General features: G+C 49.2%; 1 protein-coding gene across 1 annotated transcript in view; it reads right to left on the reverse strand.

Annotated features, from left to right (window-relative positions):
- Positions 1 to 13900, reverse strand: part of LOC142282751 (uncharacterized) — a 55833-nt gene extending 41933 nt beyond the window's left edge. The window contains exons 1-5 of the mRNA XM_075333027.1: positions 13839 to 13900; positions 13557 to 13732; positions 13330 to 13452; positions 11023 to 11221; positions 769 to 895 (exon numbers count right to left, since the gene is read on the reverse strand). Coding sequence (XP_075189142.1) covers positions 769 to 895; positions 11023 to 11221; positions 13330 to 13452; positions 13557 to 13732; positions 13839 to 13900 — 687 coding nt within the window. The remainder of the gene's footprint in view (positions 1 to 768; positions 896 to 11022; positions 11222 to 13329; positions 13453 to 13556; positions 13733 to 13838) is intronic.
- Between the last annotated feature and the right edge of the window lie 11658 nt (positions 13901 to 25558).

The following is a 25558-nucleotide window of genomic DNA, read 5'->3' on the forward strand; positions in this document are numbered from 1 at the left end:
TAGCCATGACAACATTACTGAATTAATTAAAAGTATCATGGAGGCCCATAGGGATCTGATATGTTTTTACTGCAATGCTCGTAAATAATGTCATGATGTATCATTATATTCTTGGTTTTCTAATGTGTACGCCTTTCTCTGCAGTATGAGCTTTCCTTTGTCTAACATGTATAAAAGCCCCCACACGCCCATTGGGAACACTTCTTCTTCATCTGTTGCTAATTCTGCTGTTCTGCAAGACACCTGCGTGTGTCATCCTGCCACTAACCTGTCTTATCTGCTCTGTTGCTATCTCGGAATAAACTTCAGTCTTTGCTTGGAACGGATTGTCTACAACGTCTTCTTAGCTTCGAGGTCTACGAGAACTTTTTCTTTCAAGCCCGTGAGGGTCGTATACTCCCGATACACAAACTGGGGGCCAGGGTCTGGAAGGAGGCTAAAGCCATATTTGAATTCCATGATGTACCAATTGAGACCCCCTTATGGGGTAACCTGGACCTCCCGTATTTTTGTGGGCTGCCGGGCTTTGGTGAATGGAGGAATCGCGGGATAGTTTCCCTAAGCTCAATTGTCCGTGATGGTGAACTCCGCCCTTTTGCGCAACTGCGAGCGGAATTCGAATTGCCGGAATCCCATGGGTTTCAGTACCTCCAGATCAGGCACGCCTTTCGGGCTCAGTTCTCTGGTCGTGGGGTTAGATTCTCTTCCTTCCCAATCATCGGAATTATTAGATCACAAGGCCCTGGTGGTCTTATCTCCAAACTATACTCTTCTCTCATTCGGGCCAAAGCCATGAATAACCCTCTTGCTGTCCGGGATAAGTGGAGAGCCAGGATTCCTGAAATAGATGATGTAGTTTGGGACAACATCATCGAATCCCACACTTTGGTCTCTCCTACAATTAATAACAGACTGATCCAATTATACATAATACACCAGAGTTATATCACCCCCCAGAGACTGAAAAAGATGAACAACTCGGCGGGGGAGGGTTGTCCGAGGTGTGGGAGAGACGGTGCAGATTTCTGGCACATGATATGGGAATGCCGGATCATTCACTCTTTCTGGGGTGAGGTTATAGCGGCTCTTTGCTCCATACTTGAAAAGCCGGTTCCTATGAGCCCGATTTTGTGCTTATTTGGTGTGGTAGATGTACACTCTTGGTCCCAAGATGAGAACCTATTATTAAAAAAGGTCCTGTTTTTGGCCCGGAAGGGTATTATACTAAATTGGATGAGTATACATCCCTCATCCAGGGCTTCTTGGATTGAACTGGTAAATGCTATAATACCGCTAGAACAATTTGTATTCAAGTCGAGAGGTTCCTTAAATAAATTTGACAAAATCTGGGGCAGATGGTTGGGTTCGCCTTTGACTGGGGGCTCACCTGGTTCCCTGGCTAATAATCTACAAACACTGCTGTCGCTGTGTAATTTTTTGTTTTGTTATCATATTGGTGTTATGGAAGGTGAATTCTATGGATTATAAAGCTATGTATCTGCAGTATGACGTGGTCCCCGACACATAGTTTACATACTCCTTGTCAATATGAGTTATTTACCTCATGTTAGATATAACTTGTGAATAGACACATCTGAAGTATTTATTATTTCAATGCCAACCTAAAAGAACAGAAAGTGGATTTGATTATGGATGTTTTATCACTCTAGATATTAATCAATATTTCCCATATCCTGACTGTACAAACTGTTGATTTGATCTTTGATGTAATGCCATACTTAACCTTCAATAAAACGAGTTTAAAAAAAAAAAAAAAATACAAGACTAAGCAGTGCACCCTTTAGTGCCACATGAAAGTCACTAAAGGGTGGCAGCTTAGAATATGCAGAGGGGTAGGACATTATATAGGTCTTTCTCATCTATTATCTATCTATTCATCTATGGCCGGGCAGGGGGCGGGGCTGGACACTGAGGCCGGGCAGGGGGCGGGGCTGGACACTGAGGTGGGCGGTGCAGCTGTGACTGGGAGGTTCAGCACAGGTAGTGGTCAGTTTGCTTGAGCTGAATGTAAACAAAGAGCTGCAGAGAATAACGGGTGAATTCAAGAGGAACAAAAGTTAGTAAACAAAAAATAACAATGTAGGGGTGTTTTATATGACAATACAGCACAGATAAACTCAAAATATTTTGGTAAGCTAATGTCGGACAACTCCTTTAATTAGTATGAGAAGACAAAAAAAAGTGACTTAGAAAAAACTATTACAATTGATGAGTTGGATGTAAGTTTTGTGGTGCGGAGCCCGTTATACCGGCAGACGGGATATGACCGGCGGCAGAAATATTCAGGGAAAGGAAAGATTTTACACTTTCTAGATAAATCCTCTCTTCCCGGGATGTAACGGCCTCTAATGCCGGGATCACACGGCCAGATAAAGAATCATCACAGCTTCATCCAGAAAACTAGGACAAGGCTTTTCTTATTTGTCATCCATATACAATCCGGTATTTACAGCCGCTATTAATAATTTACAAGACCATTTACAGCTTCCTCCATTACAGAACTGCAATGTACCCGTAACACAATGTCTGCTGTATGGTGGAGCTGGTGGGAATCTGATGGTTTGTGCAGACACAGACCTGAATGGACAAGTCTCCTCCGATTTACAGAAGGCACTAGAGGATGCTGGGATTATTCTCACACGCAGATTCTGTCAGTGAGAAAGAAAATCCCCATCTGCACCGCTACATCCAATAACAATGGTCTGAGGGCGAGACGTTGTGTTATTTTATGGACAGCACTGAAAATACAGTAGTGTGAACGAGAACTAAAAGGAACCAAAGCTCTTATCTCTCCTAATCCTGCCATCTCCACCGCTCTCAATACACAAGTATAACACATATAATACTGGAGGATAAAACAAGACTGAGCACAAGACCTTCACAGCCGTCTACACATCATAGGGGGATTTCATGACTCCTTCTCTCCATCTACCTGATGATCCTGAGGAACATTGGGAGCTTCTTGTTTACAGTCCTGTGGGAGAAGAGGACGGGGACATCTCTCTGGTGTTGTCCTCTTACTGGATAGAACTGGAGGAGACACATACAGGGACTGAATTCATTCCTTACATACAGATAATTATAGGCCGTGTGTATTTAGTCCTGTCTATTACCTGGTGATGTGAGGGGCTGGGGAACCTCCATCATGACGTCCTTGTACAGATCTTTGTGTCCTTCTAAATACTCCCACTCCTCCATGGAGAAATAGACGGTGACGTCCTGACACCTTATAGGAACCTGACACATACAATGATACCGTCACCCCCGATCTCTTCATAGCGTTACTGTATAATGTCCCAGCATTCCCAGCAGTGTCACCTCTCCAGTCAGCAGCTCAATCATCTTGTAGGTGAGTTCTAGGATCTTCTGGTCATTGATGTCCTCATGTATCGGGGGGTGAGGTGGAGGCCCCGTGATTGGGCTCAGGGGTCTTCCCCATCCCTCAGACACAGGGGCCTGACAGCGCTCACTAGATGTCTTCTTCACTACTGTGTAATCCTGGTTATGGAGAGACACAGTAATAAATCTCACTCCAGACATTTCCAGAGTCCTCACCTCTCCAGTTCTGTCCATCTGTTATTCCCATAGATAAGAATGATGTAATGTGACGTCATCAGAATCTCTCACCTCTCCAGTAAGCCGGAAGAGGATCTCTAGGGTGAGGTGGAATATCCTCTCCGCCATCTTGTCCCTGTCCATATCCATGCTTCACGGGGCAATCAGGAGAATTCTCTTCTATAGAAAATCTCCACTGAGAGGATGCAATATTGTAGGGACCTGAATGGGGAGAAGATGACGATGTAACATCATAAAGAATCTGCTGTAATAATACAATTACTGGAGAGAATAATGGTAAGCATATCATGAGAACATTCTGGGGGAACATTATACTGTGTAGGGGCACAAAAAGGGGCCGAAGATTGAGGGCAGAAAGAGCAGAGGACCGAGGGCAGAAAGGGGCCGAGGACTGAGGACAGAAAGGGGCCGAGGACTGAGTACAGAAAGGGGCCGAAGACTGAGGGCAGAAAGGGCTGAAGAGAAGACTGAGGGCAGAAAGGGGCCAAAGACTGAGGGCAGAAAGGGGCCGAGGACCGAGGGCAGAAAGAGACCGAGGGCAGAAAGGGGCCGAGGACCGAGGGCAGAAAGAGACCGAGGGCAGAAAGGGGCCGAGGACCGAGGGCAGAAAGGGGCCGAGGACCGAGGGCAGAAAGGGGCCGAGGACCGAGGGCAGAAAGGGGCCGGGGACTGAGGGCAGAAAGGGGCTGAGGACCGAGGGCAGAAAGGGGCCGAGGACCGAGGGCAGAAAGGGGCCGAGGACTGAGGGTAGAAAGGGGCCGAGGACTGAGGGCAGAAAGGGGCTGAGGACTGAGGGCAGAAAGGGGCCGAGGACTGAGGGCAGAAAGGGGCCGGGGACTGAGGGCAGAAAGGGGCTGAGGACTGAGGGCAGACAGGGGCCGAGGACTGAGGGCAGAAAGGGGCCGAGGACCGAGGGCAGAAAGGGGCCGAGGACTGAGGGTAGAAAGGGGCCGAGGACTGAGGGCAGAAAGGGGCTGAGGACTGAGGGCAGAAAGGGGCCGAGGACTGAGGGCAGAAAGGGGCCGGGGACTGAGGGCAGAAAGGGGCTGAGGACTGAGGGCAGAAAGGGGCCGGGGACTGAGGGCAGACGGGTTTCCTCACTTCCGGCCTCTCATAGTTGGGGCGTTTGTATCTATCAGAGGAAAAGGAACAAAAACCTCACGATTCATAGAAATCAGCGAGAGAAAAACACCAATAAAGTCTCAGCGCTGAAGGGGTTAATGCCGCCTGCCCCAGTAATGGGGAATCTCCACACACCTCCACCTGCAGAGCCGCACACTAGATATATGGCTGCTCTGTGCTTACAGGACCTGTGATGATGTCACATGGAGGGGAGGAGTCAGGGGTCACATGATCAGCTCCTCAGTGTAGTCCTGGATAGGATGAGGCGCGGTGTCAGTGGACGGTTATAGTAAACTATTGTTGCGTATGTATGTGACCACTGTTGCGTATGTATGTGACCACTGTTGCGTATGTATGTGACCCCTGCACACTCTTATTTCAATCTTTGCTTTATTGAATTCTTTATTGATAAGTTCAGATGAGGAGAAGATTTATTGAGCGACTTTAAAATTAAGACATTTGGACCTGATCGGTCTTGAACACAAGTTGCTGAAAATATGTGTATGACGTATATGGAGCAGAGCCGCATGTGTACGATGTGTATGGGACAGTGCTATGTGTGTACTATGTCTACGTACCGGAGCTGTGTATGTAACAGAGCCGTGTGTGCACAACGTGTATGTAGCGGATACCCTCTTTTACCACTTTATTAATCCCCAAAAACACCCGTGCAGGTTCAACATAATCCACACGAGGTCCCACGACGATTCAAGCTCTGCTACATATAGTCACAGCGCGCGATCATGGCACATAACCACCCGCTGTGAGGTTCAGGCAGAAACTGAGCAGCGATCAGTGGTGACGTCACTCAGGTTAGCTGCGGCCACAGCTGGCGGTTCCCACGATCCTCCACCTGTGACCGCAGGCAACTTGACCTCAGGTGACTTCAGTGACCTCACCGGAGTTCATTCACAGCTCATCACGCGACTCACTCAGTCTCTGCCTGACCATCACAGTGTACATAGGAAATACTGTGGATAGAAGCGCAGGACAGCCTCTTACCAGGTAAAGTAAGTTATAAGCCAAGGTAATTTCATTCCCCTATTAGGGTTGTGCCAGTCACAGCTCCTAAACGCACATAAAAGATGGCGGCAGCCGCAGCCCTGGAAAGCAAATTCAGACATATTGGGGGAGATATCTTGTGTATGCCGCACTATCACCAGAAAATCAGATGTTGATTATTTCATCTCTTTATGCTTTATTCAGGTCGACGCATTTCAGAGAACTCTGTCTCCTTCATCAGGACATCAAGGAAAGATCAACAGTCTACTAAAGAGGAAAGAACCTATATATATACATACAGATACGTCAGAGGACCGCCTGCTGTATTTCAATTACTGGCGGGACAATCGACTTGTTATCAAATAATGGCAACAAGATTTAAAGCATAATGTATTATAAGACGACTTTAAAAGTTCTGGAAGTGTAACAAATATTGCAACAATATAGAAATTATAAAGGAAAAAGAGAAAAAGAACAATGCAAAAATATTTCTTGGAAATATAACAGAATGCTGAGAGTCTAGAACTGTGGGATTTACTGGGGATCGTAGTAATGCACTGGCTGGAGGCTCTATCCACAGCCCTATATAGGGGATCATGATAATCAATGGGAAGAGAAGAAAGGTTATGGTATTTATTGAGTTAAAAAATGGGAGAGGTTGTGTTGAAAAACTAAATTGATGATGATATTACAGAAATAGAAAAAAATATATAAAAATAATTTAAAAGTGGAATCTCACAATCGTGTATTATTTATTAAAATGAAAAAGGAGAACACTGAAGAAAAATAAAAATTTGCATGTGTATAGTGACGGGTTGTGCAAAAATTGATATGCAGTGCGAATGTTCAGAGACCACGAGCAGGAAAGTCCTTATGGGTAAGAAGTGTTGGGAGGTTTCATATAGTAGTGCAGACATAATATACAGTGTGTGTGCAGAGACCGCGTGCGGCAATCGTACATATGAGGGTAACGTACTAGAAGGAGCACATATAAGCAAATAAAGCAATATGTGTGAAAATTAAACATTTTCTTGTATAAGGACCCTAAACAGACCCAGTTAGAAGCCACGGAGGTGGCGGTCTGCCTGCGGGTTTTAATGTGCAAATACAGATGAAGCCGCTCAGGAACCAATGAAGGAAAATCCATGGAGGAATGTACCGTATTTTTCGCTTTAAAAGACGCACCTGATTATAAGACGCACCCCCAAATTTGGTGAAGGAAAAGAGAATTATTTTTTTTTTAATGTTAAATGGGGTCCATCTTATAATGCCAGTGTCCCTCTAACAAATCATATAGTGTATATGTCCGTCATAGCCCCCCATCCTAAAATTAGCCCCCTTAATCTGGATATGGCCCCCTTATATTGACTATAGCCCCCTTGTGATGGCACACGTTCCCCTGTGCTGCCTATGGTCCCCTATGAATTGCACACGTTCCCCTGTGTTAGATAGCGCCCCCATGCTGCCCATGGCCCCTATAGATCGCACAAGTCCCCCTGTGTTAGATATCGCCCCCATAGTGCTGCCCATGGCCCCTATAGATCGCACAAGTCCCCCTGTGTTAGATATCACCCCCATAGTGCTGCCCATGGCCCCTATAGATCGCACAAGTCCCCCTGTGTTAGATATCACCCCCATAGTGCTGCCCATGGCCCCTATAGATCGCACAAGTCCCCCTGTGTTAGATATCACCCCCATAGTGCTGCCCATGGCCCCTATAGATCGCACAAGTCCCCCTGTGTTAGATATCGCCCCCAGGCTGTTGCCCATAGTAAAATAAAACACTTTCCTTACCTCCTCCAGCGCTGATCTCCCTCCTGCCTCCCTCCGTGCTTCTCTTCCTTACTTCCTGGTTCTCAGTGCGGTCATGTGATCGGCACAGCAGCCTGAGATCTCTGCGTGCCTGATCACAGTGGAAGCAGGAGACCGGTGAGAAACGCTGCAGTAGGTAAGTAAAGCTTTTTTATTTTAGAATGAGCAGCAGCCTGGGGGCCAAATCTAACACAGGGGGGCGCATGTGCCATCACAGGGGGACGCAGAGACATATAATATGCACCGCTCCCCAGCCCATCACTGCTGTGCGATTTCAGCACCACCGGAGATGGACAGCGGCTGTGCATATTATATGAGCGGGAGCAGGAGATCAAACCCTGCCGCCGCAGCGTTCACCTGCGCTCCAGAGCTGCCCCCACCTCCCCTGGACCCTGCAGTGTACATATATATATATATATATAGAAAAAAAACAAAAAGAAAATTGCATGAAAAATACCCTGACTATAAATAAATAAATTGCAAGTGCTTAATAACAGGGTACTTAGTGTATACATTTTTGCAAAAAGGTAAAAAGCTGTCTCACCTCGTCAAGGTGTACCCATCTGAGACAGTCCCTAACCTACTGAAGTTAAAAACATTATCAATACCTGACTTGTGTCATGTCAAACTCCAATATGAATGGTGGCAAGTGGTCAGCTGTGTCCCAGATTAAATACACAGTGAAGTGAGACGCAATTAGTTGTTCAGTCTCAGTATTAGGAGGGCTGCACCCCCAACTTGCAAAAAAGCAAGATAATAATTATTTATTTATAGTCAGGGTATTTTTCATGCAATTTTCTCTTTGTTTTTTTCTAGTCTTAAGGCTGCAATTCACATGCTTAATGTTGCATGTTTACTGAACATTGTTTCAGCTCAGGTTTTTTTTATATATATATATATATATATATATATATATATATATATATATATATATATATATACACACACCCCCCGTATCCCCGTATATTCGGCTTATAAGACGCACCCCCTACTTTCCCCCAAAATTTGGGGGAACAGAAGTGCGTCTTATAAAGCGTAAAATACGGTAATTAATGAACATTTCTTCAGTTTTAAAAACAAAAAGCAATGTTAAAATAATTAATTTTAATAGCATTAAAGAATATTAGTTATTGGTGGGGAGTGTTGATTATTACCATATATTTATATTCCTAAAGACCCCGTTATACGCAACATCATATCTAACGATATGTCGTCGGGGTCACGGAATTCGTGACGCACATCCGGCGTCGTTAGCGACGTCGTTGCGTGTAACAGCTCCGAGCGAGTGTCAACGATCAAAAATACTCACCTTATCGTTGATCGTTGACATGTCGTTCATTTTCAAAATCTCGTTGGTGGTTGTGGACGTAGGTTGTTCGTCATTCCTGAGGCAGCACACATCGCTCCGTGTGACACACCGGGAACGACGAACAACAGCTTACCTGCGTCCTCCGGCAATGAGGTGAGCATGTCGTTAATGCGGCTGTTCTCCGCCCCTCCACTTCTATTGGTCGGCTGCTGTGTGACGGCGCACGAACCTCCCCCTTAACAATGAGGTTGTTTGCCGCCCACAGCGACATCGCTAGGATGGTAAGTACGTGTGACTGTTGTTAGCGATATTGTGCTCCATGGGCAGCGATTTGCCCGTGACGCACAAACGACGGAGGTGGGTGCTTTCACGAGCGACATCGCTAGCGATGTCGCTGCGTGTCAAGCCCCCTTTAGTATAGTGATTCTAGCTGTGAAGGTTCAGAAAGCGAGTGCCAGAGCAAAGCATGAGTGCGCATGCGTGAGGGGTAACAGGTAAATCCAAAAGAGAGTTATTTGCCGCACCACCCCCCGTACACATATGTTAGGACAAATCCAGGATCTGGACAGGGATCTCCACGTGGCTGGTACCACGGTGCCTGTCCGCAGCAAGTATGTGCTCAACGAAGAAGTCCAGAGAAATAAACAGACGGCACTCACCGGAATCCAGCTAGAACATTTATTTAGTACGGTGCATAAAAAGGCAGGAGTAGAGCAGAAATCGAGCCCCCTCACGGACGATGGCCGTTTCGCAAATGAATACGCTTCCTCAGGTCCATGTGTACAGGCATAGACCGGCGCCTTATGAGAGGGCTGTATCAGGTCTATGTCACTGCCATTAAAAACAGGTGAGGAGTGCAGTGAACAAATAGTGCAAAAAATTGACATACATACATATTATATCAAGCAATAAAATACAATATGTTACAATTACAATCAATGCACAAATACAAACAATACATAAGGACATCTAGAGATGTACAATATACTTTCATAGAAAAACTGAGAGGTGATTCCTGTCATTCAGACCAAGGCTCCCCTGGGATTCATACTTTATAATGAGCCTAGCATCAGTCTATAGTAAGAGCCTGTGTAAATCACCCCCTTGAGGGGGGAGGAATACCCTCTCCATCCCTGCAAATCTCAGACTATTGGGGTCACTGTTATGTACACTACAGACATGCTCAATAAGCCGAGTGGAACCCTTTCCGGATGTTACAGAGTTAAAATGTTCCTTGAACCTTACATACATTGGTCTGATAGTTTTACCGATGTAGAAATGACCGCAACTACTTAGAACCGATTTTTATCGGATTGCCCGTATAATGTAAGTGACAGAACCTACACTGGCCGCACTTACAGTTACCGACTGGAGTGCTTTATTCCAGCCATGTGGCAGGCTGGGTTATCCTGTTTTTAACCAGAATATCTTTAGGATTATTGCACCTGCGGTAGGTAACCAGAGGTTTTGCGGCAGTCATTTCTCTTAGATCACAGTCCTGTTCTAATATGTGCCAATTCTTATACAGGGCAGTTTTTATTACTGAATCTAGGGGGCCAAACTTAAAATTAAAAATAAACCTACGGGGTTGTGTTTTCCTGTCTGAACGGTCAATGTAGCCACGGTCCCTTTCATGAGCATAATTCACAACACACTTATCAAAGGCGGTCTCTACTATCCTATCCGGATATCCTCTCTTTTTTAACCTCAACTTTAGGTCAGCCGATTGCTGCAAAAAAACCCGCATCATTTAATAAGCCACAACCGAAGAAACTGGCTGTACGGCAATGCGTTTTTAGTATGGTTGGGATGGGCACTGTCGAAATGGAAGAGAGTATTTGAAGCTGTAGGTTTTCGGAACACCTTGGTTTGAATTACCCCCTCTACAATAGAAACTGTTACATCCAAAAAATTCAGGGACTGATCACCCAAATCATACGTGAACGACATATTCATTGCGTTGGTCCCATTTAATTGAGCTACAAAATCAGCAAATTGTGTGGATGAACCATCCCACACAATGAATATGCCGTCCACGTAACGCAGGTAATATTTAATATGGCAGAGAAAGGGACTGGAAACGGCAAAAACATATTGGCTTTCAAAATACTCCCAAAAATGGGTTGGCGAGGGCACATGCGACGGGCGTACCCATCGCAGTGCCCCCGCATTGCAAAAACCATTTATCCAAGAAAGTAAAGGCGTTTTTGCTGAGTATAAAGCCCAAAGCTTCCTCCACAAATTTGCAGAATGTTATGCTTTTTCCACATTTTTTTAGAACTTTAACCACGGCCTCCACTGCCAAGGTCTGTGGGATGCGAGTGTACAAACTCTCCACATCGATGGAAGCAAGTGAAAAACCCTCCTGCCACGTAAATCCTTTTAACATAGAAATAAAATCCCCAGTATCCTTAACATAAGATGGTATATTAACCAATCCTGGATGTATAAGCCAGTCCACAGAGTGCGACAAAGGCTCCGTTAAGGAGCCTATGCCTTCCACTATGGGATGACTGTGCAGCCCCAGAGGTACGGTGTAGCAGTGCTGGTGCATTACCTTCAGGTGGCTGGATCTGTCTGGTCACAGGAAGGGAACCTTCTTTTTGGAATTGTCGTGACGCCACTCTCGGAATTGCGGTCAGTGGGGACCGCCACTGCAGATTAAAGGGTGCCTGGGGCCGATGATGGGTGCAGTTAGATGTAGTGGCCTCCCGAGAGTGAGGCAAGCCCCAGGGCCCTGTGTAAGTGTGTGGAACCACAAGTCGCAGAATGACTCACACGCACAAGCAGAATGTCTTTTAGGGGTTTTACTCACTGATGGTGGCAGGGTGAGTAACCCGGGCGTAGCTGAGATGAACCAGGCTGGAACCAGGTGTCCTTCAGGCCGACTTGTGGTGGTGACTACCAACTCGCCCTCCTTAGCCCTTTGTGTTTTGGGGTAACCCCTGCTTGAAGCCCTGCTGGGGTCGCCCAGGGAAGTTGCTGATGCCTCTCTCCCCTTCTTTTTGGCCCGTTTGCTTGTAGCCTGGACCAGGTCACTCCGGCTGCTTGCCTCCTGTGAGCTATGGGCCCTCACTTTGCTACGTGGCTGCGGACTCTGTAGTGTTGTCTTGGGGGTGTAAAGTGCCCCCTCATGCAGGTTTGGCAAAGGACAGGTGGCACTGGGACCTGTTACCCGTTTGGGCCTGGTATCTCCCTGACAGTCTCCTTACTTTCCACTCCGTTGCTCTCTCCTTAGCCGTGGGTGGATTTCGGGCAGCACTACCAGGTGACCGATCTCCCCCGTCGGTAGTCACTGCGCGTACGTTGTCAGAATTGTGTAGAGCTGCAGGGTCTGCTTCTGCTCTCCCTGAACTTCACCACTCAACTTCCTCGGCTTACTGCTCTCTCTCCTCTCCTGTTCTAGCCTACGTCACCTAGCAACCAGGCTCTCTACCACACCCCTTGAGTGGAGATGGAGGCTCCGCCCCCTCCTGGGATCCCCAGGGGTCCTCCCAAAGGTACATGTGTGAGACCTGATCACTATGCGCCTGTGTAGTCACACCTCGGTCAGCCTTCCGGATTACCTGTTTTGTACTGTCCCCAGCATGGGTGCAGTACTCAGTGGTGCCTGACCAGGTCAGGGGCGCCACATGGCCAGGATGTTTTTTCTTGTTTTTATGTACCTTGGGAATGAAGTACCAATGGGGTTTGGTAGGGAATGTGGGAAGCAGCCTTTCCGCCAATCTAGGAGTCAAAAAGCCCAAGTGTAATGCCTGCTTTACACGGGACGACCGATCGTGCAATTTCACGATCGATCGTACCCACCCCCGTCGTTTTGTGCGTCATGGGCAATTGATTGCCCGTGGCGCTCAAAGTCGTTAACCCCCCGTCACACGTACTTACCTCCCGTGTGACGTCTCTGAGGGCGGCAAACATCCACTTCCTGGAGTGGGAGGAACGTTTGGCGTCACAGCGACGTCACACAGCCGCTGGCCAATAGATGCGGAGGGGCGGAGATGAGCGTGATGTAAACATCCCGCCCACCTCCTTGCTTCCACATAACCGGCGGGAGCCGCGGGACGCAGGTAAGATGCTGTTCATCGTTCCCGTGGTGTCACACGGAGAGACGTGTGCTGCCACGGGAACGATGAACAACCAGAGCAAAGTAACATAAACGATTTTATGAAACCTAGCAACCAGTACAGGACTCACGATTTGTGAGCGATACTGCCTCGCTAGGAGGTGTCACACAGGCCAATGTCACAAGCGATGCCGGATGTGCGTCACAAAAACCGTGACCCCGACGATCTATCGCACGATAGATCGTCTGGTGTAAAGCAGGCATAAGTATTTTTCCAATAACTGCTGCAACTGCTTTTTGTAACCTGTGGTGGGATCAAACAAAAGAGGGGTATATCTGGAGGTGTCCGATAGTTGTCGACGTGCCTCTTCTATGTAGTAAAACCGAGTAAGGAGAACAACATTGCCCCCCTTATCGGCCTCACGAAAGACGGTGTCCTCCCATCCCTGCATAATCTGGACGGCTTTCCATTCAGCTCGGCTCAGGTTATGTGCCAGTTCTAGGTGAATTAACGCACTGCGTCCTGAAAGAGATCGACCAAATTGCCCTGTGAGGACGGAGGACAAAAATTAGACCTAATCCCTTTAGAAAAGGGAAGAGAGGGAGTAGGATGGACATCGCCCATTTGGTCGGAATCTTGTTCTGTCAAACTTAAAAGGACCCTGGCGTCATTGATCATGTCAGCTCCAAAAGCCTCAGTACAATCAAAAGTCGGCCGGTCAAGCCCCGCGGGTAGAAGAACCTCCGGGACGAGATCGGTGACTGAGGATTGAAATTTAAAATGCTTATAAAGGTGAATTTTCCTAATAGCTTTGAAAAAATCAACCCTAAAGATGGTATAATCAGGGGTAATAGGGGTAACAGGAATTCAGGTCCGTGGGAGCCACACTGCGCATGCGTGGGGGTTAAAAGACTTCAGACCGTGGGAATTACCTCACAGCGTCTGCGCAGATTACGGAAAGTTCCCAAGCTTCAAACGAGAAGCCCTCCTGCATGACTAGTGCGAAGGACAGTGCCGGAATAACCACACACAGGACCCCATAATCATGCACCCCTTCCCTCAATTAGAAACATGAATCATTAACATCACTCATATACAATTTATAGTTATATAAATGTATAAATATAAACATTATTAAAATGAATCATACGGTATTTAAAAGTCGAGATCTGAATTAAAATAATATAAAATTAATATAATATAAATAAATAATATAAAACCAAGAGATCTATTAAATTGAATAAAAATATATTGATGAAATGATATTTATAAAACAGATCTGTCACCTCATTTAAACCTATAGGCTTCAAAGTTTTTAATTTGTATATCCAGAATGTTTCTTTTTTATTTAATACCTCCAATCTATTAGGGGTATTAGGAGGGATCTGTTTGCTGGGGTCACCCTTAAAGCCATATTTTTTATTATGCACTACTGTACAATGCCTAGAGAATCTGTGTAGTAAAAAACAGTTTTAATATTCTGCCTGTGGGAATGAAGTCTGTTGCAGAGTGTCTGAGAGTTCCTGCCTACATACTGTTTATTACACTCGCATGGAGTCTTTGAGAGGTCCTGCCCACATACTGTAATTACACTCGCATTCTATCAGGTATACAATAAAATAAGACTGGCATCTGAGACGGCCCTTTATCAGAAAATCTTCCGAACCAGAGGAAGAGCAAAAGGATTTCCTCTTATGTTGGATTGACTTACAGAATAAACAGTTTTTTGCAAAGCATCAATATCAGCCTGCTTGCAACACAGAGTTCACTGTACCTGTGGCGCCCCTGCAGCTTCAGGCACCACAGGGTACTGCACCTCATCTAGGGTGCAGTATTCATCTTGGATACAGAGGAGGTCATCACCGGTAAACCACCATAACACATCCAACACATAACACGGGAGATCTTTCACTGGCACTGGGCAAGGGTAGGTGCCGGGGGTGGCCATCATGAGGTATGGGACCTCCTGCCCACTAGTTCAGCAACCCAGGAGGCGGGGCACCTTTAGGGGACGTTATGAGCTATCTCACACAGAATTCAGTTAGGCTGCTGTCACACATTCGGTTTGAGCCGTGCGGCTCAATCTGGCTGTGAAACCTATGCAACGGATGCATCCTTTGCATAAGTTTTTTACATGCGGCCCGTCCGGTTTTTGCCACTTGCGGCATGCTACTGAGCATGCGCAGTGGCAAAAACCGCATGCGGCGGCCGGATGTGGTTTTTGCCGCATCGCGCTGCATCCGGCATCCATAGGGATGCATTGGGAAAAGCGCCGCATCGGCCGGATGCAGAGCAATGCGTTTTTTTTTTGCCGGAGCAAAAAACGTGCCAGGGAACGTTCCATCCGGCTGCCGCATCGCTAAATCTACCGCATGCGGCAAAAACCGGATGGAACGCAAGCCCATGCAGCACAATGTGGTGCCAATGCAAGTCAATGCTGGAAAAAAACGAAACCGGCGGCAAAAAAAAAAAACGGTTTCGTTTTTTTCAGCAGAGCGCCGGATTGTGCCGCACTGCTACAGCCGGATGTGTGAAAGCAGCCTTAGCTGCAGGTCGGCACCCAGTAAGGGGGTCGAGAAGGCATCAGGTAGAGACGTCAGGAAAAAATGACAATAGAAAGGGGCCCATGGTCCGGAGCGGGAGGCACAACCCAGGTTCTTAGGAAGAAGGGGAATCCCAGGGTTCGCCAGGAGTGCAGGAACCACCTGTGATCCGTTCCATGGCCCAGAAGCTGGGGTGGAGGGAAGACCACTAAAAAGGACACACAGAAGGAAACACCAGCCTTGACCTCCGAACTATCCTGGATCGGCTGGAGCTCATACCAGCACAGCACGGCGCTCCAAAGGCGGTGCAATCTCAGTGAGTAAAGAACTTTGACTTACACCTCTGTGTTGTTCCATCACTGCCGGCACTCCCATCATCGCGCCCCTGCGCCATAGGCTGCAGCCTTGCAGCATTGGGGTCCTGGGTTCTAGTCCCACTAAGGACAACATCTGCAAGGAGTTTGTATGTTCTCCCCGTGTTTGCGTGGGTTTTCTCCGGGTTCTCCAGTTTCCTCCCACACTCCAAAAACATACAGATAGGGAATATAGATTGTGAGCCCCAATGGGGACAGTGTTTCCAATGTATGTAAAGCGCTGTGGATTTAATAGCGCTATATAAATGAATAAATATTATTATTAATTATTATTCTTATTATTATTATTATTATTAGGTGACTACTACTCCCAACATCCTCCCTGGGGCCTGAGCTCTGTCTGTGGAGAGCTGTACCATCCGAGCTACATGATCATCCGCCCCAAAGAAGACCTCCTGCAGCGGCGGCTAATACTTGGCCGTATACCACAGGTGGCGTCACGAATACAAACTCCACACACCATCCCCACTATTATTGACACCGCCGGGGTCACGGAACGGGGCCCGGCCGCTGTGACAACCCAAACCGACACCGGCCCAGTGACGAGTAATCCCCAAGAACCCGTGGGCATGTCATACCCGTGGAACTTCTCAACCTGCCAGGCGCTACAATATTTCTCAGGATTAAATTAACAAAGCTCCATAATACCTTTATAGTCATAACTGCGGTCAGAGTGCCACCATTGGGTCACACGCCGCAAGCACAAATTCCATATAAACATACAAAAAAAGGAGGAGAGGGAATTAATTGTGCAGAATATTTTATTTTCAAAAGAGGGGGAACAAAGGGGGTTCAGGTGAGAATATATAAAACATTAAGTGATTAAAAACATACAAAAATGGGAGCTGGGTGTGGGCATATAAAATGCATGATTCGCAAGGCTATACTGATAAAGGATGGGTAAATATCAAAAAAGTACTATGAAAACTGCAGGCAAGATACTAATTAAAGTGACAGATCACATCCAAAGTATTTCAATTAGGAAATAGGCAGTAAAATACCTGCATGTAAGACAATGATCTCTAAAGTGTTAAATGCATAAGTAGCCTAAGATACAGGGCATAATAGCCACCATTCAAATATGAATACCCACCAATAAAGTGCAGTTTTTGTAGATGTCAGTGATCGCGATTCTCCCTCCCTGATGAAGCTAACGGGGTGCACTTGCGCCCTGACAGCGAAACACGTGTTGGTGGGTTGGGGGGAACCTTCCTTCTGGGACCTGGCTGTTTGAGCGCTCATCACTGACATCTACAAAGGCAGATAGAGTTTGGAAGTGAAAGGGAGAGGAGTGAAGTGGCAGTTGAGGAGCCTGAAGTTGGTCCGGGTGTGTGGCCCGGACGGATCAGCAAGGTTGGCAGACGGTGGTGACCGTCTGCAGGAGTGGCCTATTGGACCTAGCCGTAAGGACCGTGGACGGGCGGTGGCCCGGCGGTACCGGACCGGTACACAAAGAGAAGCCAGCACCATCCGGCAGGGGCTTACGGACCCCGACAAGGCTAGGAGTCGCCGTGCAATTTGTCAAATCCGTTAGCGAAAGGAACCTCCTGGGTTTTCCAGCAACCAAGTCCCGACAGAAGGCAACAGTCCAACCGAGAGAGGGAAACACAGTCACCGCCAAGGCTAAAGTTCCCAGGGCCAGAGCCTGCGGGCAAAAGGGGCTCCTTCAGCACATATCTAAGCTGGGGAGCGGGTTACCAGTGGGAACCCATTGGAACCGTACACACGACACAGGTGCAGGGAAAGGCAGTCACCATCAACCTGCCGGGAGGAGAAACACGCAGCCGTCTGTGGGACCCGTCCATCCAGCCGTTTGTTTTACCGGAGACTCTATGTTCATCATTGGCTGAGTGAGTATCACCGTGCCGTGCGGCACAGCGCTGCCCCCGCGACCCTGCACCTCACCAGGCCCTGTAGCACGCCTGCAATCCATCCCTACCCCCTCACCGGGCCCCGGGACAACCAACCTCTCTACCCACGGAGGGGAGAACCAACATTAAAGCTGCTCCCTGTCATCGCTCCCAGGATCCCCGTCCAGAGCAGCGGTGGTGTCACCAATCGCACCACAACCGTGGGTGGCGTCACGGACAATATCAAATCCCCACAATCAAATCCCCCTTTTCACTCACGGGCGAGGAACGCCGCTTGAGTCCCCGGGATCCGGCCCACCGCTCGAACCACCACCGAGCAGCAGCCACAGCAGTAGCCGGACCCGAGCAGTGGGAGAGCGCAGCGTCCCCTCCTCCGCCCGCGACAACTTGGCGTCACGAACAGGATCTTACCGCTATGCCATCTGGTAGAGGTGCGCCTTGTGACCGCTGGAGGTGTCCGGCCGAAAAATTTGAGAAGCCATCTTGGCTCTGCCATCTCTAGCAGTGGAGGCGCAAAAACCGAAACCCCACCCCTGTAGAGGAGGAGCCGGAAAAAGACTAAGGGGGACTGAGGGCGTCTGGCCGCATGTAGCTCGCGGCTATACGAGCAGGGACGCCGGGACCCCGCGATCTGCTGAGCCCTGCAAAGGATGTCTGCCCCACCTAGCTATGCGGAGGCTACCGAGCCAGTGCCTGGAACAGCGGCATGGCTGAGGGCCCGAACGGCAGGGATCTGCCGACACTACCGAAGTCAGATATGCATACTGATGGAACAGTGGACCGCGGAGGTGGAAGGGTGCAGTCGCCCGGGTGTATGGAATCGAAGCAATGATGGAGGAGCTGGTGAGTGACCCATGCCACTGTGTCCCCGAGGGACCGGCCGTTGCGGCTGAGGGACCCGGTCTACCCCTGGCCCCCATGCCGCCTTCGTCTTCCTTGCCCGTGCACTGTGCTGCGCCTGGTCCGTCTGGCGTGCACCCCTTCGTGGCAGTGGCTGAGAGAGTGGCGAGCCCGGAGGCTGCGGCAGCTGGCGGCGACCCGCCTGTCACAAGAACGGATGATAGTGACTCCGGACCGGACACAGAGCCTGTTTCCGAGGAAGACGAAGGGGTCGTTGCCCTGTGTGACATGGAGGCCACTTACATCCCCCGGAGCGGAAATAATGGGTACCGTGCGGCCCTTCCCCGTCGCGCCTGCTATGCGCTGGAGGGACTCATTCCCGTGTTCCTCCACCCGGGGCCGGCTGAGGATGATGAAAGCGAGCAGTGAAGTCGGCGGTCCTCCGCCTAAAAGTTGTCCCCGTTGGGACCACCAAAGTACCGTTTAAAAGTTTTGAAAATGATAAGTGAATGATTACCGAGATGTTACCTGATTTAAACCCTGATTAGCACCGGTCGTTGCCGGCAACTGTTGTCCCCGTGGGGACTGTGTGCAAGTTATGCGTAGGAACTACTACGGACAAGCCCGAGAACTGGCAGGGCAACCATGAACTTGTGGTCTGTAAATAAAAATGTTTTTATGGCTAAACCGTAACCACCTCCGGAAAGGCTGATTTGGAGGATGGGCCTGGAGGGAAGTGATGGCCCAGGCCCTTCACTATCGCAACCGGTGGCGATCCTCCGGGGGTTTCAGGGGTTCCCCATGGACGTGGGTCCCCTGAGAAGGACAGAACCCGCTCGGGTAACTTGTGCTGGACTGGGGTCAAGGGGTGCTGCCCATTTGCTTAGGGGCAGCATCAGGGCCAGGTTGCTTGGGTGGGAGAGAGCGGAAGCCGTTACCGTTAGCAACGTTTAAGTATGTGCCTCCCTATGTGGGAAGATTGAAAAATGTTTTTATATGTTTTACCGTTTATCTTTTTCAGTTGTGAAAATAAAACCGGTGATGGACGGGCAGCCCGCGGATGGTCTGCATTTTTACTAAGGGGGAATGTGGCGCCCTGGGCAAGCCAGGACGTCACAAGCACTACACCAACACACCCCACACTCCTGGTCAGGCACACCAAAGTCAGACAAAAACCCTTGTTGCCTTCCTCCAGGGGCTGATGTCCACACCAGGGGGTGGGCCAGGCGGTTGGTCCCGCCCACCGAGGAGTTCACAGTCCTGGAGGCGGGAAAAGCAGGCAGATAGAGTTTGGAAGTGAAAGGGAGAGGAGTGAAGTGGCAGTTGAGGAGCCTGAAGTTGGTCCGTGTGTGTGGCCCGGACGGATCAGCAAGGTTGGCAGACGGTGGTGACCGTCTGCAGGAGTGGCCTATTGGAGCTAGCCGTAAGGATCGTGGACAGGCGGTGGCCCGGCGGTACCAGACCGGTACGCAAAGAGAAGCCAGCACCATCCGGCAGGGGCTTACGGACCCCGACAAGGCTAGGAGTCGCCGTGCAATTTGTCAAATCCGTTAGCGAGGGAAACACAGTCACCGCCAAGGCTAAAGTTCCCAGGGCCAGAGCCTGCGGGCAAAAGGGGCTCCTTCAGCACATATCCAAGCTGGGGAGCGAGTCACCGGTGGGAGCCCAGTGGAACCGTACACACGACACAGGTGCAGGGAAAGGCAGTCACCATCAACCTGCCGGGAGGAGAAACACCGCAGCCGTCTGTGGGACCCGTCCATCCAGCAGTTTGTTTTACCGGAGACTCTGTGTTCATCATTGGCTGAGTGAGTACCACCATGCCGTGCGGCACAGCGCTGCCCCCGCGACCCTGCACCTCACGAGGCCCCGTAGCCCACCTGCAATCCATCCCTACCCCTTCACCGGGCCCCGGGACAACCAACCCCCCTACCCAAGGAGGGGAGAACCAACATTAAAGCTGCTCCCTGTCATCGCTCCCGGGATCCCCGTCCAGAGCAGCGGTGGTGTCACCAATCTCACCACAACCGTGGGTGTGGTCACGGACAATATCAAATCCCCACAATCAAATCCCCCTTTTCACTCACGGGCGAGGAACGCCGCTTGAGTCCCCGGGATCCGGCCCACCGCTCGAGCCACCACCGAGCAGCAGCCGCAGCAGCCGGACCCGAGCAGTGGGAGAGCGCAGCGTCCCCTCCTCTGACCGCGACATATTCTCACCTTAACCCCCTTTGTTCCCCCTCTTTTGAAAATAAAATATTCTGCACAATTAAATCACTCTCCTCCTTTCTTTGAATATTTCTCAGGGTAGGGGCCCTTCTAAAAGTGATATCCGGATGAGTAGGCATAACTTCCTTTAAAATAGGATAATTTAATAACATGTTCCAATGTTTTTCCAAATGTTTTCTAATAAAAACACTGTCATTACTGTATGTGGAAATGAAATTTGTTGTAAAATCATGCAAATTACTGGATTCAAAAGCAGCCGCTCTGGGTTTAAATTACCTTGGTTTATCTGTTACCTGGTAAGACCCTATTCTGCTCTTCTATCCACAGTATTTCCTACGTACACTGTGATGGTCAGGCACAGACTGAATGAGTCGCGTGATGAGCGGTGAATGAACTCAGGTGAGGTCACTGAAGTCACCTGAGGTCAAGTTACCTGCGGTCACAAGTGGTGCACCGTGGGAACCTGCAGCTGTGGCCGCGGCTAACCTAAGTGACGACACCACTGATCGCGGCTCAGTCTCTGCCTGAACCTCATAGCGGATAGTCATGTGCCATGATTGTGCGTTATGACTTTACAAGTAGCAGAGCTTGAATCGTCGTGGGACCTCGTGTGGATTTTGCTGGACCTGCACGGGTGTTTTGGGGATTAATAAAGTGGTAAAAGAGGGTATCCACTACATACACTTTGTGCACACATAGCTCCGTTACATACACATCATGCACACACGGCTCCGTGTGAGGGCCGGGGAGGACTGGTAGGCCCAGGAGGTGGATCCACTGGACCGAGCACCCCACCTGGAGGGCAGGGTACACGGTAGCTGGAGCACTAACGTGGCAGGAACGAGGAGAACCAGGTCACCAGAGTCACGGAGTCCTGTAGGACAGTACAGGAACAGGTACAGGTACCAGGTAGCAAAGACAGGACCAGGTCACTAGGGTCACAGGGTACTTTAAGGCAGTAATACAGGAAACAGGAACAAGAGGACCTGAGCACCTAGCTCACAAGACAAGGCATAGAAACACATGCGATGATCAGGCCCCGCCCACATGGAAAGGCCAGTCCTATATAGCCAGCACAGCTTCAGGTCATTTCCTGTTGCAGCAGTGCTGGGCCTATAAGACCAGGTGAGTGGGCGCGGCCCGGTCCTATACAGAGGCATCAGTCAGAGTCAGACTCCTGAGACCTGGAACAGGACTCAGGGGAGCGGGAGGCGTGACCGGTGGACGTATGGACTGGACCAGTGAGCAAGGAGCGGTGGTGCGATGGCGAGACTGGATCAGTGAGCATGGAGCGGTGCAATGCAGGTGCGACCGGATCAGTGGGTACGGAGCGGTGCCTGGATGGTGAAACCGGCTCAGTAGGTAAGGAGCGCTGCTGGGACACCGGGAGCGTGACAGTACCCCCCCCTTGAAGCCCCCCTCTCCGCGGACATGAAGACGCGCCGAAGAGAGGCAGCAACGTACTTCCGGGACAACCAGGACCGGGCCTCAGGACCGCAATCCACCCAATCGACCAGGAAGGACTGCTTACACCGGACCGTTTTCATGGCCACTATGTCCCGTATCGGGGAACTTTGAAGCCATGTCAGCGGCAAGGGAGGCAACGGAAATGGAAGGACAGTCAGAAGCATGACTGGAATCTTGGACGACCGGGTCGAGCGTCTCGGACCGGGTACAGGACAGTGTCTCATCCTCAGTAGCCGGTGGACTCAAAGTCTCAACTCCAGAAAGCGGTGGAATCAATGTCTCAGATGCCTGGGGCAGTGGAACATCACTGGATAGCGTCATCTCTTCTTCAGGATCCTGCAGCTTGACTGAGTCAAGTGCTAGGGGCTGAGGAACAGGCTGCAAGCAGGTTTTGTGGATCACATAGAAGGCGATGGTCTCTGTATGCGAAGTGCAAAACCTGGAGGTTCACGGGCTCGGTGGTATACCGGACAGGCTCGTAGAGCGGTTTGCCGTCTACGGAGGCGAACCAGACGGGTTTCTTCAGTGGAGTGACAGGGACCTGGTATTTGTCTACCATGGCCTGGTGGATAAAGTTGCCTGCTGCCCCGGAATCGATGTGGGCCTCTGCCGAAAACCGGGTCCCCTCTGTCGTCACCTGAACCATCTGTTTAACTCGGACTGAAGGGATTCCGGTGGCAAGGGTGGCGGTTCCCACCATCCCTTGGACCTGGGGTCTACCAGGTTTCTCAGGGCATGTTCGAAACATACAGTTAGGTCCAGAAATATTTGGACGGTGACACAAGTTTTGTTATTTTAGCTGTTTACAAAAACATGTTCAGAAATACAATTATATATATAATATGGGCTGAAAGTGCACACTCCCAGCTGCAATATGAGAGTTTTCACATCCAAATCGGAGAAAGGGTTTAGGAATCATAGTTCTGTAATGCATAGCCTCCTCTTTTTCAAGGGACCAAAAGTAATTGGACAAGGGACTCTAAGGGCTGCAATTAACTCTAAAGGCATCTCCCTCGTTAACCTGTAATCAATAAAGTAGTTAAAAGGTCTGGGGTTGATTACAGGTGTGTGGTTTTGCATTTGGAAGCTGTTGCTGTGACCAGACAACATGCGGTCTAAGGAACTATCAATTGAGGTGAAGCAGAACATCCTGAGGCTGAAAAAAAAGAAAAAATCCATCAGAGAGATAGCAGACATGCTTGGAGTAGCAAAATCAACAGTCGGGTACATTCTGAGAAAAAAGGAATTGACTGGTGAGCTTGGGAACTCAAAAAGGCCTGGGCGTCCACGGATGACAACAGTGGTGGATGATCGCTGCATACTTTCTTTGGTGAAGAAGAACCCGTTCACAACATCAACTGAAGTCCAGAACACTCTCAGTGAAGTAGGTGTATCTGTCTCTAAGTCAACAGTAAAGAGAAGACTCCATGAAAGTAAATACAAAGGGTTCACATCTAGATGCAAACCATTCATCAATTCCAAAAATAGACAGGCCAGAGTTAAATTTGCTGAAAAACACCTCATGAAGCCAGCTCAGTTCTGGAAAAGTATTCTATGGACAGATGAGACAAAGATCAACCTGTACCAGAATGATGGGAAGAAAAAAGTTTGGAGAAGAAAGGGAACGGCACATGATCCAAGGCACACCACATCCTCTGTAAAACATGGTGGAGGCAACGTGATGGCATGGGCATGCATGGCTTTCAATGGCACTGGGTCACTTGTGTTTATTGATGACATAACAGCAGACAAGAGTAGCCGGATGAATTCTGAAGTGTACCGGGATATACTTTCAGCCCAGATTCAGCCAAATGCCGCAAAGTTGATCGGACGGCGCTTCATAGTACAGATGGACAATGACCCCAAGCATACAGCCAAAGCTACCCAGGAGTTCATGAGTGCAAAAAAGTGGAACATTCTGCAATGGCCAAGTCAATCACCTGATCTTAACCCAATTGAGCATCCATTTCACTTGCTCAAATCCAGACTTAAGACGGAAAGACCCACAAACAAGCAAGACCTGAAGGCTGCGGCTGTAAAGGCCTGGCAAAGCATTAAGAAGGAGAAAACCCAGCGTTTGGTGATTTCCATGGGTTCCAGACTTAAGGCAGTGATTGCCTCCAAAGGATTCGCAACAAAATATTGAAAATAAAAATATTTTGTTTGGGTTTGGTTTATTTGTCCAATTAGTTTTGACCTCCTAAATTGTGGAGTGTTTGTAAAGAAATGTGTACAATTCCTACAATTTCTATCAGATATTTTTGTTCAAACCTTCAAATTAAACGTTACAATCTGCACTTGAATTCTGTTGTAGAGATTTCATTTCAAATCCAATGTGGTGGCATGCAGAGCCCAACTCGCGAAAATTGTGTCACTGTCCAAATATTTCTGGACCTAACTGTATGTGACCCGTCACCACAATAGAACCACAGGCCCCGGGCGACCCGTTCTGCACGGCGTTGCTTGGCTTGGGTCAGACGGTCCACTTGCATGGGTTCTGGTGACGATTCGCGGAAAGGCAGGGACGAGGGTGCGGTAGGTTTCTGCGGGGGAAAGACATGGCGAGGTGGTCGCTTCTCCTGGACTACCTCCTGGGCACGCTCCAGAAAACGGAGGTCAATCCGGGTGGCCAGGGAAATCAAAGCGTCCAAGGTGCGTGGAACGTCACGGCCGGTGAGTTCGTCTTTAATACGACCAGAGAGACCCTCCCAAAAGGCCGCCGTTAAGGCCTCATTGTTCCAGCCCAGCTCCTAAGCGAGCGTGCGGAACTGTATGGCACACTGGCCGACTGTTTGGGTCCCTTGGCGTAGCCGGAGGAGTGTAGAGGTCACTGCAGTAGTCCGTCCGGGTTCGTCGAAGGTGCCCCGGAAGGCTCGTAGGAACTCCTGGATATCGGTGGTCATCGGGTCCTCGTTTTCCCACAGAGGGTTAATCCAGGCCAGGGCTTCACCTTCCAGGTGTGACATCAGGAATGCCACCTTGGCCTGGTCTGAGGCGAACAAGTGCGGGAGCAACTGAAAGTGCAAGGAGCACTGGTTCAGGAAGCCTCGGCAGGACTTGGGATCCCCTGCGTAGCGAGGTGGAGCAGCAAGGCGAAGTTGCGAGGCCGTGGAGACAACTGGTTCAGACCTGGAGACTGGTTGCTGTGTGTACTGAGATGAGGAGGCGGTCTGCAGTGCATATAACCGGTGGTCCACGGACGTCATGAACTTCAGCATCCGGTTCAGGGTTTCGCGCTGTTGCGCCAGCTCCTGGCGCAGCTCAGTAAGCTCTGATTTCTGTGCTTCAGCGGAATCCATGGCCTGATCATACTGTGAGGGCCGGGGAG

Source organism: Anomaloglossus baeobatrachus, unplaced genomic scaffold, assembly GCF_048569485.1.
Source record: "Anomaloglossus baeobatrachus isolate aAnoBae1 unplaced genomic scaffold, aAnoBae1.hap1 Scaffold_52, whole genome shotgun sequence".
Taxonomy (NCBI): domain Eukaryota; kingdom Metazoa; phylum Chordata; class Amphibia; order Anura; family Aromobatidae; genus Anomaloglossus; species Anomaloglossus baeobatrachus.